At 34.8% G+C, this 17345-nt stretch overlaps 2 protein-coding genes and 1 long non-coding RNA gene across 3 annotated transcripts; 2 read left to right on the top strand and 1 right to left on the bottom strand.

The window, feature by feature from the left end:
- Window positions 1-1236: 1236 nt before the first annotated feature.
- LOC119991471 (protein MAIN-LIKE 1-like) lies at window positions 1237-4094 on the top strand. Its single transcript, XM_038837820.1, has 5 exons — window positions 1237-1267; window positions 1519-1580; window positions 2978-3204; window positions 3285-3561; window positions 4002-4094. Exons 1-5 carry the CDS (start codon window positions 1237-1239, stop codon window positions 4092-4094), a joined length of 690 nt encoding a protein of 229 aa, XP_038693748.1.
- Window positions 4095-5893: 1799 nt separating this feature from the next.
- Window positions 5894-7780, bottom strand: LOC119990732 (cyclin-D3-1-like). Its single transcript, XM_038836811.1, has 4 exons — window positions 7109-7780; window positions 6805-7006; window positions 6568-6701; window positions 5894-6468 (listed from the first exon to the last, which is right to left on the bottom strand). The coding sequence occupies exons 1-4, from the start codon at window positions 7601-7603 to the stop codon at window positions 6172-6174; spliced, it is 1128 nt and encodes a 375-aa protein (XP_038692739.1). The 5' UTR covers window positions 7604-7780; the 3' UTR covers window positions 5894-6171.
- Window positions 7781-11041: 3261 nt separating this feature from the next.
- On the top strand, window positions 11042-15147 carry LOC119990763. The gene is made up of 3 exons (XR_005466082.1): window positions 11042-11231; window positions 12691-12798; window positions 15039-15147. It is a non-coding gene; the product is annotated as an uncharacterized LOC119990763 (long non-coding RNA).
- The last annotated feature ends 2198 nt before the right edge of the window (window positions 15148-17345 follow it).

The raw sequence follows: 17345 nt of genomic DNA, 5'->3' as shown, positions 1-17345 counted from the left end.
GCTTTGGGTGTTCACTTCTCGGTGCTGGGGGGCACAGCTAGCATTAATGATATATGTATAATATATATACGACCATAGTGACCCCTGAGACACTGTATACATCAAAAACTCCATTTCTACTTTATCTTCTGTGACTCTTGAGGCCCCAAACCCAACCCTATTGGCTATTTGGCTATTTGCTTTTACAAATCAATAGTACCTGACCTTCTCAAGGATACATACATGATAAATACATATAGATATATAGTACTACGACACCTAACATCCATTATCTACCCTGTCATTTAAAGCACACAAGGACCACGTACCCATAACACTGCTCTTCAACCATTATTTCTACGTACTCGTCCTCTTCTAGCTGATCTGCAACGATTTGCTTTCTATATTTGATAACTTATATGTAGTCATTTTTCTGGGGAAGATTATTCAATGAGGTGGTGATTTTGCAGAATATAGTCTAGCAAAAGGTTTCATTATTTTAGGACACAAAATCAATTCATTATTCGTACATTGGATTGCTATAACTCAAATGAGTGGCATATATATAAGCACAGTTCTAATCATTTTCACACAATCAACACGTTTTCTTAATCTAAAAACCAATGACGACTGTCCAAACCTTGTAAAAGTCCCTCTAAACCTGAGCCTCAATCATCTCTGACTCTCTGTATATAGCTAATGACATTGTAAAAGTTGACTTTATATATCTAAAGTATCCAAAACGTACGTATTGTGACCACTTGGGTATGAAATAGATCTGCAAGGTAGGCATAGGATGCCGATCGAGTGGTGTGAAGGTATCAACAATAAGTTGCGTAGCAGTAGACAAGGATGAGCTTGGATCAATTATTTGATTCACGAAATGAATGTGTATGTGTGCATTTGCCAAGTTGACACTGGTGGGTTTGTTTTAATTTCTGATCTCATTGGGTCCATGGACCTGTCCTGCATTCCCCCACTGCCCTGCCTGGCACCATATGTATATATATATATATATATATACATATAGAAAGTACTAGGGTTCTCGCTAGAAAGCTATTATTTATCCATCAAGTGGATGAGAAATTAAAGTGTTCAGGTGAATATGATTTTTATCTCAAAAATTCTGTCTTGGGAGTTTCAAATGCTAGGGTTATGTAAGTGATACAATAGCTTTTGGGGGTTTGTACTAACTACCAAAGCTGTAATTATATTATATATTGCAATATATAAGGTTTGGTTGGGTATTATGACGACATGCATGCATCTGGTGATCTTCGCATGGGCTGTATTTTTTACCCCAATCTACCTTAATGCCAAATTTACCCAAAACAATTTCAATGAAAAAGGAAAAAAGTATTTATTTATTTATACATATTAATCTAAAACAATCTAATATTCAAATCAAAATAGTTTGTTTTGTCTCGTTAATTTATGAACAGAAGGTGATGTGCAGATGGAATACATAAAATATAACTTTTTTTTTCGAAAAATGTTAAGGATGTTTGTGTTTTTTATCACAATTATCCCAAATGCTAGATGTTGAAATGGGCACACATTATTCATGTAAATTGTGGGTTTCATGTGATTCATATGAAATCGTATGTGTTCAGATGAGTATTTGAGATAGTTGGGATAAAAAAAAAAAACAAAATCTATAAGACCGTTGGTTTTTTTTAGTATAATTAATAAAATTTTGGGTATATATATATATATATATATATATATATATGGAAATGGAATTCAAAGTAGTAGTATTAAAAGTCAAAAGGAGTATTATATTGATTCATTATCCAAGAGGTAAAAGCAGCAGGGCATAAGGAGAGGCCATAAGGAAAGGCATGTGCATGTGTGGTTGTGCGAGTGCTTCGTTGTGAATGTTGTTTCCATTTCCCCCAATAAAAAAAACAAACTTTACAGCTGTGACCAAGAAAGAGATCAGAAGAAGTAGAAAAAACAAAAAAAATAGTTACAAGAGACTGAAGAGAGTGCAGATTTGTAATTTAATTATTAATGTCAACCACAATTAGATGAACTCATATATATATGTGATCATATTATTCTACAATTATTGGTGTTGGTGACCCTCTCTGCATTTTTCTTTATCTTTTCACTCCTATCAACAATCCACATACTCTCTCTCTCTGTCTCTACAATACTCTACCAACCTTAAAGTAAGTAAGAACAAGAAAGGATAGAAGAATACAAAAAATGTATGCGTTGATAAATAGGAAGCACAACAAGAATACAAATTTTTTTAAATAAATAATAACAAGAATGGACCACAGGGGCAGGGGGCATAAATATATTATGTAGACGTCTCTAACCAAATCAAAGATTTTGTCCCCAAAATTCATAATCCAACACCTTTTACCCTTTTTTTTAATATTAGTCTGGTGTTTGGGTGGAGTTTTCCATCAAAATTAATTCAATCTAAATGAGATAATCGTTTCAAGTTTAGCACTAGATCTCAATCCTACTTTCCATGTCCATACTTACTTTTCAAATACAATTCATGACACTGACCACATAAATTATATGTTGATATTTTGCTGTCTTAGCACTTGAATATTGTATAATTACATTGTTGTACGTGGAGCTAATCTTATAGAGTTTTTTTTTTCCGTACAGGGCTTCTGACGGATTTTAAATACCATAATGGTACTCCCATATTTTTTTTTAACCGAAATTATTTTTTTTACACTAATGATGCTGTTTTCAATAGGGTCATAAGGTTTTAAAAATCATTACATTATGACGTAATTATAATAGCGTCTTGAGGAAAATTAGTTGTTTTATACTATTGACGCTATTATAAAGAGCGTCATTCAAGATAATGTGAAATAACGCCATTTGGTAGTGATATATATTGTTACACAAAACCAAAATATCAGTATTAATATTTGAACTGTTGTTGTAGGTTGTACGAGACTACATCACATTTAGGCATCATCATTTATGACCATTAGATGCACTTGTTAGACCATTTCTTATTCAGGTGGGTTTCTACGGTGTTACTCAAATTGCTCATATTAAGCTCAACCATGGATTATTGGCTGCTCTTGCTGAGCGTTGGAGACACGAGACAGTTGGAGACACGAGACACACACATTTCATCTATCAGGTGGTGAGACGACGGTCACATTACAAGATGTTGTTGTTTTATTGGGACTTAGAGTCGACGGGCCAGTTGTTATTGGGAGTGGGTAGGATTAGTGGGATCAGGTGATGATGCAATTACTTGATCGCCTGGCACATTGGGAGGAGAGGACTGGCGCATCTTTGTCTTTGACATGGTTATGTAGGCATTTTGGTCATCTCAATCCACCTCCTGTTAATGCCCTAGATGAGGTTCTTCAGTGTTATGCTAGGGCGTATATTATGGCCATGTTTGGTAGCATACTCTTCACTAGCACCACGGGAGACAACATTCCACTAATGTTTCTACCTTTATTAGAAGATCTACAGGCCACGCGAGACTTTAGTTGGGGTGGTGTCGTGTTGGGTTGCTTGTATCGGAATTTATGTCGAAGGTGTATGCAGGGTATGAGACAGATGGGTGGTTGTGTGTTGCTACTTCAGGTAGCTTAAAAAAACCATAGTTTTTCATAAGAAGCATGTTCGAGTTTATAAATCTTTTAATGCAAAAAAATTTAAAAATATGCAATTATGGTCTTGAGAGAGATTGCACTTATGTCGACCAGAGGTTCCTTCACTGTAACCACCCGGAGAGGCTGATATTGCCGGAGGAGAGGAGCCATTACAACCACTTGAGCGAGGTAATATCACTAATTTCAAAAAATCGGTAATTCCTTATATAGTATGCAATTTAATGTTAAACTAATATATTATAATGTTATTAGATGGGTCACTCATCGGAGTTATAGACATAATCCTCGGCAAGTCCTCTTATTCGCACGAGATAAGCTAGACTACAGCGAGTGGTTAATCTTTTATCATTTATCCAATATCCATATAAGCAATATTCTAAAATTAATAATTATTTTGTATGTGTTAAGCAGGCGACTTTGGCATTGGTGGGGACTAGGAGAGCTGCTGCTTCTTCTTTGAGGGATGCGGTTAATGATGCTGCTGACGATGTTGCCCACAACTGATGTGGCCTCCTCGCACTAGGAGGAGGATTGGCATGTAAACCGCCTTGATTATATTACTTAACATGTAGTTTGTTAATGAATTAGAAACTTCAATTGGTACGTAATGTTATATGATGTCATGTTGTTGGTAAAAATTTACTCTATTGTCAGATTTTGGTTAGTATTTCTTATTTTTACAGGTCGCTAAAAACTGTCATAAGCTGTGTACTACTTCTAACAATGACGCTGTTAATAATAGCGTCATTGTTATTTCTTCAAATGACGTTATTACACATGGCGTCATTAGTGTTCATCTATATAAACAATGTCTTTTTTAAAATATAATGAAAACTCTATTTTAAAAAGCGTCTCCGAATTGAAAAAAACTATTGTCGCTAGTGACGCTGTTCAAAACATCGTCATTATTGATGACGCTATTGATAACATCGTCGAAAGCCATTTCGGTAAAAAAAAAAACATGGGAGTATTATTGTGGTATTTAAAATCCGTCAGAAGCGTTGTATGGAAAAAAAAAACTCAATCTTATAATGACATTTGGGTTGAGTCCTACTTAATGAATTATTTACTTTTTATTTTCAAAACAAGTGTTGCTTGCATGCACTCTTAGATATTCGTGTCAGTCTTACGAATGTCAACATTTTTTTATCTCAATTACCTCAAATGCTGAGATGGATGCATATGATTTCATATGAATCATATGGGATCACTATTTCACAAGCATCATGTGCGTCTATCTCAACATTTGTGATAATTGGAACAAAAAAGACTCAGATCCATAATATTTTTGTACTATTTTGTGTAACACGTGGACAAAAAAAACTGGAAAATTAAAAGAAAAATAAATAAAATAAAAGTAATTAGAATTGCATAAAGGTTGTTGATAGTGCAACTTACAGAAAGAAGGAGAGTCTTTTTAAAGGTATTCCAACTTTTGTGGTACTTTGGCTTGAAAAGATAATGGGGTTAATTAATTAAGCTTAGTCTAATCGGATTGATAAACGATATTACAAATAGAAAAGAATCTTATAAAAAAAATATACTTCTAGTAGGTAGTAGTAAAGCTAAGCAATATGTATCCAACTTGTTTAAAGTGGTAAAGCACTTGTCAACATAAAGTAAAGACCTTAAATAATGACCATTTTTTGAGGACGTATATGAGTGAAATGACAAGTGAATCCACTATTTTGGATTACACATATTTTAAATTAATGGTAAAAACACGAGTCATTATTTTAAGTTCATATGAGAGAATTCTATATAGTATGTAGTGCATATGCTAGAAGAAATTCAAGAAAATTAAGCTAAAAAAGATTTAGAACATGTTTGATTGTATTGTTAAATATAGGGTTAAGGTTTCAAGTTGGAACCTCATCTCGTTATTGATCTAGAACATGTTTTGTTTAAAAATTAATTAATGAAAATGTTAAGATCTCAGTGTTTTTGTCCCAACTATCTCAAATAATGAGATTGACACACAAGATTCATGTAAAATCATGAGACCCACATAATCCATCTAAAATTATGTGGATCTATCTCATCATTTGGAATAATTGAGGAAAAAAAAAACACTGACATACTTGAGATGCTCATTAATTAATTTCATGATTTTTAATGGTCACCCACCTCAACCAAAAAAGTCGTCTCAACCAAACTCGATTACCCCCAACAGCCTGTGCCTGTCTCTCTTCACATGCAAACAAACAAACCCATTAATCCATACTTAACCAATTCCAGTCTCGTTGATTAACAATATTAATTACTAGATCACAAGTATGTAATATATATAATGACCAGTCAAGTCAATAATAGTCCGTGAAGTTATTCTGAATAGTCTGTTGATGTTCATATAATATTATAATAAGGAGGACAAAAGACAAAACCAAGAACCAGAGACATTGTACATCTCTGACTGGTGTCTGCTTCCTTCTTTTTGAAAATTGCCACCCCATCTCAACCAATCTCACTACCCTCTCCTCCTGGAAAATTATTGGGATATGATGGAGATGGAAGGCTACTTCACATGATAATTAATTAAACAAAATTAAATAGCATAGATGAAGATTGGCGAGACTCTTCATTAGCCTGGGCGTGGGCTGCCAACAATCTCCACAAACACCCTATTGAGTGAAAACAAACCCATCTTCTGATCTTGGGTTTTGCTCTTCTTCAATGGAGGTGGCTCTGATACTGATACTGATACTGATGATGAACCCACAGACCATGAGTCGTTTGAGCTTTCACATTCACTGCTAAAAGCACCGTCAATCACGCCACTTGGGCTTATTGGCTCACTTAACAACTTGCGCTTCTTGGACTTGGTGTGCTGGATCTTGGTCTGCTCAACAATCAGTCCATAACACTCGTTCACCTTCTCCTGACACAATGCAGAGGCAATGGAGGCCTGTGAGCTTCCATTAATGACAGCTTCAAAGGTTTTAACATGAAACCAAATTAAAAAAAAAAAAAACCGAACCTTGTTTGTTGAATCAAGAACACCCAGAAGTTGATTTTTGTACTCAATTGGGTTAAAGGGCTCAACTTGGTCAATTATGTGCATCATTGTTGCAGTGGCCATGACTGAAGGAACAAAACCCATGAATCTCGAATCTACAGACAATAAGAAATCAAAATCAAAGAGGGGTCTATATAATAAATCATTTCCTTGTACTTACAGACAAAATCAGATTTATTGTCTTCTTCTCAATCTTACCAGAGACTACAGAGAGAAGAAGACTCTCACATCGCCTGTGGAACTCCCATTGGACATGGTTCTTCAATCCAAGCCTCCTCATGATGTGATCCACAAATGAAAGTGGGGTTACTGGGTGCATCTTCCATTTGAGTGTAGAGAGCACCAAAAGCTCCATTCTTTGAATCGTTTTAGGCTCAAACACATACTTAGTTTCCACCCCCTAAAACCAGAACAATTAAAACAGGAACATTTTAGTAACAAAATCAATACAATAAACAGATCCAAAATCATCAAAATCAAATAAATGGCATTTTTGACCTACTTGGAAGTCTAGAAGAAGGGGGACTTCAGTCTCCTCAACTTTAGCAGCCAAAGAGAGACAAGTGACGGACACAAGCTGCACCATCCATGGCTTCTCCTTCTGAAAACAAGGGTTACAGAGGAACCTATCAAGATAGTCTATAGCCAACACTGCTGTGAGAACTGAAAACCCATAACGCGCATTGACCTTAACAATCCACTCAACAGCCTCTTGACGAGCCAGAAACAGAGAAGGATCCGTTATCACATTGTTTTGTTTTTGTTGTTCTTGTTCTTTGGAGAAGAGGGACAGAAGCTCCTCATCTTCCCAAAACATATCTTGCTCTAGCAATGGAAGAGAAAACAAACAAGGATTCCTGTTGCTCAGGGTTTGTATTGAACTAGTCTCATCATCTTCTTCTTCCCATCTCTCCTCTTCACAATAAAGAGCATCTAACAATAATGAAGAGCTCTGTTGTTGCTGTTCTCGTTCACAATCATTTTGTCGCATTGCCATCTTCTTTTGAGAAGAAGAAGGGTTTTAGTCCATTGTTCATTATACAAAAGAGAAGGTCATGGAGATAGTATTGCTACTCATCTCTCTCTCTTCTGGATTGACAAGGAGAGAATGGAAGCCAGGGAGAGCAAAAGAAAAGGAGGTATTGTATTTGTGAGTCTTGTGACAGACAAAGTGGGTTTCACGCTTGTCCTTTTTAATTCATTATATATATATATATATACATGCATATGTATGTATGTATGTATAGAGTATAGACTGTAGCGAGATGTATTGGGTTTGGGAAATCTTTTGTGCTTTCGGTGTGTTTCCTTCCCGGGCAGAAAATTTTGAGGGCACACACACCAAGCAGGGCCCCCCCATGAAAACAACCTCCCTAAAACAATACCTTAAATTAAAAAAAAAAAATTGCTTTGCTCTACACTTTGGTCTCTAGGTTGTTAAAATTAAAAATAGAGCTAGGAGCCTAGGAGTATTGTTAACAAATAAAACAGAGCATATTTTAACAAAACATCTCTATAATAATTTTTAGAGTTTTGTTTGATTGTTTCATTAACTAGTCGTTAATCCGTGAGATGCACAGATCGATAGTATTAAATATTTTAGTTGTCAAAGTATTTTTTGAATTAAAGAAGATATTTTTACAGTTTAAATCAAATTGTTAAGCCGATTGAGAATGAAAAATTTTTGCTTCATTAAGATTGACAGAGAAGCTTGAATGCTTCTCTCAAATAGGGTATATCCATCTGAATCAATGTAGCATAGATAATGTGAAATGTGGTACAGATAGACTAATATGTCTTTCAATATGATTGCTTTTATATAACTATTAATTACATTTGAGGGAAGTGGAAGACTGGAAGTGGTGTCTCTTACTAAACATGATGATATATATATGTATATATAATGGTGATTATGTTGTTTAGGTGTGATTAGAAAAGTTGGATTTTTTAATGAAAGACAAAAGTTGGGTTTGAATTTGGTAGGATGACTGACTGGATTTAAGATGTCAAAAATAAAAGTGTGAAGGAAAAAAAAAAGTAAAAGTAAAAGAATAAAAATGAAAGTAAAAAAATCTGGAGAGAGGATTTCAAAAGCACAATTCTGTTTGCCAGTTGGGAGGGAGGAGTGGAAAAGAGAGTGGAGATGCACAAAAGACAAATTACACTCCACAGTCCCAAGACGGGAACGGTACAATCTACGTGATTTCTCGACACGCGCACTCACTTTTTAATATATTATTATTTTTGATATTTTCCTAGGTCCTCTGAGCGCGTATACAGACTCTCTCTCACTGCGGGACAGATTAAATTGTCAAAGAAAAGAGGCTGACTAAAGAAGGAAAAGAAAAAGACAAAAATAATATTTAAAAAAAAAGAAAAAGAACATAGACCTTTTTCATTCATATACCCAATACAACATATCCATACCAAAAATATCAAAACACTGTGTGGATTGGTCACAGACTATCAAAATTGATTGTCACTTTAATTTGTGCCAATTAAGTCATTCGGAGAAGAAGTAAACAATTTCGATCCCCTCAACATGTTTGACCGTTAAAACCAAAATTATAATTGGGGAAGCACAAATTGAACAAATATTCGTTAACAAGAGCTTTTTTAAAAATATTTTTTAGTTTTTTATTTTCATATGATTTTTAAGTAATTTTCTTTTTACCGTATTTTTAAATGAACAATCAAATGTGTTTTCAATAGCTATTTTGGTACCCTAGATATATGAGAAATTTTATTTATACATTGAAAAGTGTTAAAGTTTACATCATTTTCAGAAATATTTTTTTATTTACATTTATATCCATGTATGAAATATCTAATATACCTTTAAATGAAAATAAATCGAGACAGTCATCCCAATTTTGTTCTCAATAATTAACATGGCTGATTGTACAATTCTTTTTTTTTTTTTTATAAAAAAAAACAGATTTGGTTCATTATTTATATAATTAATAATTTGTGCTATGGTATCCTCGTGTTGCACTAACAGACTGCACAATTGAAGGCAAGATGCACTGAAATTTCTGCTCTTAGAAGCTTCACTGGAAAGTGGAAATGTCCCAACTTTTTCTTCTTTTGTGCAAGTTCTGGCAATAAGAATAATGGTGGATGGAGCAATTGAAGGTTTTGAAATAAAGAAAGGGTGTCACTTAAACATGTATGTTTCATATATACACAACGACCCAGAATTATACAAAGATCCTCCACAATTCAATCCATCGAGATCTGATGTAATAATAATCTTTGATCCCATCTTGATTGTTGGTCTTCTTACACCTTGTAATAAGTAATATATAATGTGGGGTTTTTTTTTGGGATGTGTGTTTGGTCAAATGTAATGTGTGTTCCGGAGTCTTCTAATAGGTAGCAGCAGTGAGATTACCTTTTTTTTCTCTTTTTTAAACGGAGGAGGAAGGAGATTCGAACCTTAATCACTATAGTGATACACATCATTCTTATCACTTTAATTATTGGCTCGGGTGTAAGACTACATTCTTTGATGTACGCACATGTATGTTTTAATTATTGGCTCGGGTGTAAGATTACATTCTTTGATGTACGCACATGTATGTTCTCTGATGCAAAATATATAATTACAAATTACAAATCAAGAATATTTTGGAATATTAATTAATAATTCAGTGTAAATTCAAAATAATTTTGCGTAAATTTATATGGTTAAATTTTGTGGTGTCACCGTAACAATTTATGAGGTGTAAATAAAATTTCTCATGATATAATATTTTCAGTAAACCATTAAAAAAATACGATTAAATACACATCATCAATTTTTAAAAATGTTTTCGAATCGTACAAGAAAAGATTCCATGTTAATCACATTAAAAACATGCTAATTAAATACGAATCCCAATATGTCCCCACAAGACTGGCCTGGTTGGTTATGAGCAAGCCAACATAAACATTGGCAGGGGTTAATACTATTTTTGATCACTGAAAGATTATGTATTTTTCAATTTGGTCATTCAAAATTCAAATGTTTCAAAATGATCATCTGAAATTTTTATTTGTTTCAATATAGTTACTTGGTCCGAATTCTCACATTCCGATCAATCTAAGTGCCTACGTGGCACTTTGATCGTCATCTCAACTGATTTCTTGCTTGTGTAGCCTAACACTGCTCACACGTGGACAAAAATATTGAAATACAAATTTGTTAATCAACACATGTTTTAAAGAAAATTAAAAACAAAAAGAAAAATTAAAAATCGATCTCCATCTACCTGAGTCTTGGGCTATGCGCATAACCTTCTTCCCCATTCAAAATCAAGATCCCCATGATTTAAATTGATGAAAAGCTGGGCCTAAGACAAATGGGCTGAGGTCCTAAAGACTAATATAATAAAACAATAACAAGCCCAAAGTAAAAGAAGCTCAAGACCCATAATACATGATAATATTGAAAATATGGAAAAGGAAATTAGGTCGTGGGATTCCAGCAACCTTTCTTCCTCAACCCGAAAGCTCAACTGTCTAACACCCCCCGCAAGCTAAGCATGATCGTCGATGATGCTTAGCTTGGAGAGTAGGTGTTGTATACGACGAACTGAGAGAGCTTTTGTCAAAAGATCTGCAGGTTGATCAACCGATTTCAGGTAGTGTAATTTTGTCAAACCGTCTTGTACTTTTTCTCTGGTGTAGTGAAGATCAAGTTCTATGTGTTTTGTCCTTTCATGGAAAACTGGATTAGTGGCGATGTGCATGGCCGCTTGATTATCACAGAATAATTGTATAGGATAGACAATTGGAATCTGTAATTCGTTGAATAAATTGTAAATCCATGCTAATTCACTTGTGGTGGATGCCATCGCGCTGTATTCTGCCTCTGCTGATGACCTAGAGACAGTTTTCTGCTTCTTTGATTTTCATGCCACCAAAGCCTCTCCAATCTTCACTAAGTATCCTGTAACTGAGCGTCTTGTGTCTGTGCAAGCAGCTCAGTCTGAGTCACAATATGCCTTGACTGTACTTGCAGCTTTATCAGAGTCATAAAAGACTTTGACCTGCAATGTGTTAGTAACAGGATGGAAAAGCCCTTGTGCTAAAGTGCCTCTGACATATTTGATGATTCTAATAGCTGCATTCAAATGTATGTCAGTAAAATGTTGCATAAATTGACTTAAAGGATTGACTGCATAACTAATGTCAGGCCTAGTAAGGGTAAGATACATTAACCTCCCAATTAACCTTCTAAACTGTAATGGATCTTCTAGGGGATTCCCTTGTTCAGAAGATAGTTTGACATTGGTGTCTATTGGAGAATTGTATTGTTTAGAATGTAATAAACCTGTATCTTTTATAATACCATGTGCATATTTTCTTTGATAAATAGCTATACCTGAAGTTGTCTGATTGACTTCCAAACCTAAAAAATATTTTAAAGGACCTAAATCTTTAATCTTAAAGCATGATGCAATATGTTGTTTAACTTTATTTATAAGTTTATGTCATTCCCTCCTATTGCCATATCATCAACATATAATAAAAGTATCACTTTGCTGTTTTTGTCATTATAATAAAACATAGAGTAATCTGCCTTATTTTGATTGAATCCAAATTCAATCAAAGCTTTTGTGCATTTCTCATTCCATTGTCTTGAAGCTTGCTTCAAGCCATAAATGGATTTTCTTAGTTTACATACTTGGTTTATGTTTTGTGTTTTATAGCCTGGAGGAGGTTTCATATAAACTTCCTCATCTAAATCTCCATTTAAAAAAACATTATGAACATCCAAATGGTGGATAAACCATTTGTTCATAGCTGCCAAAGCTAAAAAAATTCTAACTGTTGTGATTTTGACCACAGGAGCAAAAATTTCATTGTACTCAAAACCCTCACTTTGACTAAAACCTTGAGCTACTAATCTAGCTTTGTACCTTTCAATAGTTCCATTAGAATTATATTTGATTTTATAAACCCATTTGGATCCTATGGCTCTTCTGCCTTTAGGTAAACTAGTTAATTCCCATGTTCTATTCTCCTCTAAAGCTTTCATTTCACTATCCATGGCCTTACACCAATTATCATCCCTAATTGCTTCTTTATATGTTGCAGGTTCCCGATGAGCAGATATGGCAGCACTAAAATGTATATTAGATGCAGTAGAATGATCATGTATGGAAGATGAAACAATATCACAATGATAATCTGATAAGCAAGCTGGTTATCTTCTGTTCCTAGTACCAATAGCATCATTATTTTCAGTTAAATTTTCTGAATGATGTTTTGTGTTGTCTTGAACAATATTTGGATTTATTTGATTAGAATCCTGGTGAGATTGTTGTTTAAAAGGGAAAACATTTTCTAGAAAGTGTACATCCCTAGATATGAACACTTCATATGTTTCTAAATTTAAGACTTTGTAACCTTGAGTTCCAATGGGATATCCCAAGAACAAGCAAGGTAAGGCTCTGGTATCAAATTTTGATCCAAGAGGCCTGTTATTCTTAGCAACACAGTAACAACCAAAGACTCTAAAATGTGTATGATCCACAGTTTTGTTGTATAAAATTTTGTAAGGGGATTTTTTTGTCCAGAATCCTACTAGGAATTCTATTAATAATGTATACAGCAATCTGTATGCAATGGCTCCAGAAACTCTCTGATAATTCACTTTGGATTTTGAGAGTTCTTGCTACATTTAAGAGGTGTTGGTGTTTCCTCTCTACCACATCATTTTGTTGTGGTGTGTAGGGGCAAGACTTTTGGTGTAATATACCTTCTGTTTTGTAAAAATCATGCATGAGAAACTCTTTTCCATTATCAGTTCTTAAAGTCTTGACAGTTTTGTTAAATTGAGTTTGAATATATTTTATAAATCCTTTGACATGAGATCTTGTTTCATCTTTTGAATGCATAAGAAATATCCATGTCATTCTTGAATAATCCTCTACCACAGTTTAAAAATATTTATATTCTTCTATAGATGAAACTGAATTTGGACCCCAAATATCCATGTAACCAAATCAAACATTTCATTAGATTTAGAAGTACTTATACAAAAAGGTCTTCTCTTCATTTTGCCGATATGACAATCAATACAATCAGAGACATTTTGATCTATAGGTAGAGGCAGGAGCTTGGACACATTTTCTGATGGATGTCCAAGTCTCATATGCCATATTTTAGGACTAACTACTATATTTATGCTTCCAAAATGTCCTATATGTCTTCTGATGTCTGATTTGAAGAGATAAAGCCCCTTAATTGTGATTCCCAGCCCAGATTTCCTCAATTTGGCTGCCTCCTGCAATTCACATTGATCTTGTGTAAATATTATTGAACATTTATTACCTTTAGTTAATTTGCTTACTGAAATCAGATTGAAAGTGAAGCTGGGAACACATAAAACTTCATTTAAAATTATATTTTCTGTGAGTATAACCTTTCCTATGTGTGTTATTTGATGTCTTTGTCCATTTGGCAATGCCACATACGAATTATGAACTAAATGTGATGCATCAAATAATGTAATGTCACAAATAATATGACTAGATGCTCCACTATCTATGATCCATGGACTAGAATGTTGTTTAAAAGTGAAGTTTTTATTACCTGCTACTATTGCCACAGTAACCAAGTTGTTTTGATTATTTGTTGAGCCTTCTCCTTGATTGCCCTTTGCTTTAAGAAACTCCATTATTTGCTGGCATTGATCATTGGAAAGCTCAATAGGTGTTGCTTGTTCACTTGCAGTAGCAGAAACTTGATTTGCTGAGTGGTTCCTGTTGTTTGTGTTGTTGGATTTGAACCTTTTCGATGAGTTTGGTGGGAAACCATGCAGCTTATAGCACTTGTCTATGTTATGGTTGTCCTTCTTGCAATAGTTACAAAAAAGAGATTCCTTGTTTGAAGAAAAAGACTTTGATGAATTTTCAGAGTCCTTCCTTTTGTTGTCTGTATTCCTTGTCTAATTGTTCCTAAAGTTAGGTCTAGTATTCTGAGGTGCACTAGCATTCATGAACTTTCTAACAGCCATGGCTATAGCTTCTTCTGAGATGGGTTTGTCATTCTAGTGACCTTTTGTTTTCTCTCTTCTTGAGCAACTATGTTGTAGGCTTTTATTTGCATCAGGGCTAGGGTTCATCACCAGAATTTGACTGCTTATATGACTGTAAACATCTGATAACCCCATTAAGAATTGCATTAGTCTCTCTCTTTCTTTTCTGACCAGCAAGGATTTGTGTGTGTTGCACGTGCAATTTGGACTTCTACAAGTTGCTATTTCTTCATAATCTTGCAGTTCCTCCCATAACATTTTGAGCTTGGAGTAGTACTCTGTCACCGTCATGTTCTTTTGCTTGATGGTTGCAAGCTCCCTGTAAATCTCAAAAATTCTGGTCTCATTGACCACTGAAAAAGTGTTTTTAAGATCTAACCAGACTTCCTTTGCTATCTTCCAGGAGGATATGCTTCCCAGAATTTGAGAAGAAATAGAGTTGGTTATCCATGTCTTTATCAAGCTGTTGGCTTGTTTCCACAGCAGATAAGAAGGATCATGAAGTTCTGGAACAGGTATTGTCCCATCTACAAAACCTTGTTTGTTCCTTGCCTCTAGGGCATTCATGAAATTAGAACTCCACATGTGATAGTTTGAGCTAGTTAATTCCAAGGAAATTAACTTGCTTATTGAAAAATCTATGGGTAGAAAGTTATAAGGATTTGTGAATGGATTATGGGTAGGCATCACAGATTGAGTAGAATATTGATGAGTGGAGATGGTAGGAAGAGTGGAGAAAATGGGTGGTGGGGTGGGTAAAATTGGTTGAGAAGTGTTAAGGTTCTGTGATGCTGAAAATGATATATTTGAAGTTCCTGCAAACGGTAATGTTGTCAAAGGAACATCATAAATTAATGGAGGCAAAGGATGGGTACCTCTCACAAAATTTGTGGCCTCAGCTATGACTGTGGACACTGGTGTGTGACTAGTAGTTCAATACCAAGAATAATAACATGGCTCCGATACCATGATTTAAATTGCTGACTGTATATATTTTGTATCTCAAGTCATTCAAGTAGAAACATGGAGATGAGAATAAAGAAGAAGAAGAAGAAGATGAAGGTAGAAGAAGGTAGAACAAGAGAGAGAAGAAGGTTTGAAATTGAAATTCAAGCTTAAAGATTACAACGGCTAAAAGCCTATATAAGTAATACAAGAGTCTGTACTGTCAACGGTAACAAGTTGACATGACAATATTAGAAATAAATAAAAAAACTTGAGATATGAAAAGTTGGGCCTAAGGCAAACGGGCTGAGGTCCTAAAGACTAATATAATAAAACAATAACAAGCCCAAAGTAAAAGAAGCTCAAGACCCATAATACATGATAATATTGAAAATATGGAAAAGGAAATTAGGTCGTGGGATTCTTCTAGCAACCTTTCTTCCTCAACCCGAAAGAAAACAAAATCGCCATAGATAAAGCTTGAAGCTCAACTGTCTAACACCCCATGCAATCAATTGGGCAATTAGGTCCACATCAGCAAATACATGGTGGAAGACAATCTATCGAGACCTATTATGGGAGAAAAGCAACCCCCGTAGAGATAGGAAGGATAGGACTGAGAAGCAACTCATGCACGACCATCGCTTTTGGTTCATCTTCTTCCTTTTGGAGCTGCCACCAATTCCACCGCGGCAACAGTAGGTAGCTACATGAGAGAAGTTTGCACCTTCTTCTAGAATAATAAGGTAGATAGATTGTTTCAGAAGCAATGTAATTTGTAAATGGTCCAAATGGTTGTAAACATAATGTTACACTGTTTTCAATACAATGTAACTTTCAAATATGCAAAAGAAGGAGAAAAAAATTACATTGTTGCTGCAGGTGGCCTAAAATGTTGCTGAAGGTGGGTGGATGGCTGGATCGACAAATTACATTGTTTCTAAAACAATGTAATTTGCTCAGGTCGTCGGAATCTGTAGCTACTTGGCTGGAAAATGGATGGGTAAGGCGCGTCTCGATGCCTGGAGTTCAAATATGAGGTTGGTTGCTGGATACGTCCCCGGAGGTGACCGGATCGATGCATTTTGTGTCGTGATGTCGTCCTCCTTTGGGTGCTTTTTTCCAATGAAACGAGCTACGGTAGGTAATGTGGTGGGTCGGAAAATGATGGTGGTAGTCGAGCGTTTCCATTTGGTGGGTCGATGACTTCTATCAGTGGCCGAACGGTGATGCTACAGTGGTGGTGGTGGTTGTCTCATGAGTGAGAGGGGGAAAAGGAGAAAGAGAGAGAGAGAGAGAGAGAGAGATGGTGCTTATATAGAGTAAAATTACTGAAGCGGAATCCTATGTATAATGCCACCTAGGATTGGGCTGAGTTGGGATAAAAAAACCTTGGGCCATTTAGCACTACAGTTTTATTTTGTTTTGTTATTGTACTGAGAAAGGAGAGAATCGAGAGAGAAGGGTTGTGGTGAAATAACCATTTTGGATTTGGGAATTTTATTTACATCACATAAACTACTAAGTTTATGTAACTTTTTGATTTTTTTTATTTACATATATATCCTTATTTGGAATTACAAATATACCCTTTATTAAAAATAAATATTAAATATGTATTTACATATTATACTAGAAACTTATAAGTTTACACACAAATTCTCTAAAAAAAGAGATATAATTCTATAGGCCAAAAACTTTTCAACGCAATATTTATTGAAGAAGTGTTGAAGATGGAAGATAAGGATTCACAGAAGGATTATAC

Source organism: Tripterygium wilfordii, chromosome 22 (genome assembly GCF_013401445.1).
Source record: "Tripterygium wilfordii isolate XIE 37 chromosome 22, ASM1340144v1, whole genome shotgun sequence".
Taxonomy (NCBI): Eukaryota; Viridiplantae; Streptophyta; class Magnoliopsida; order Celastrales; family Celastraceae; genus Tripterygium; species Tripterygium wilfordii.
This window is presented reverse-complemented; position numbering and strand designations above follow the sequence as displayed.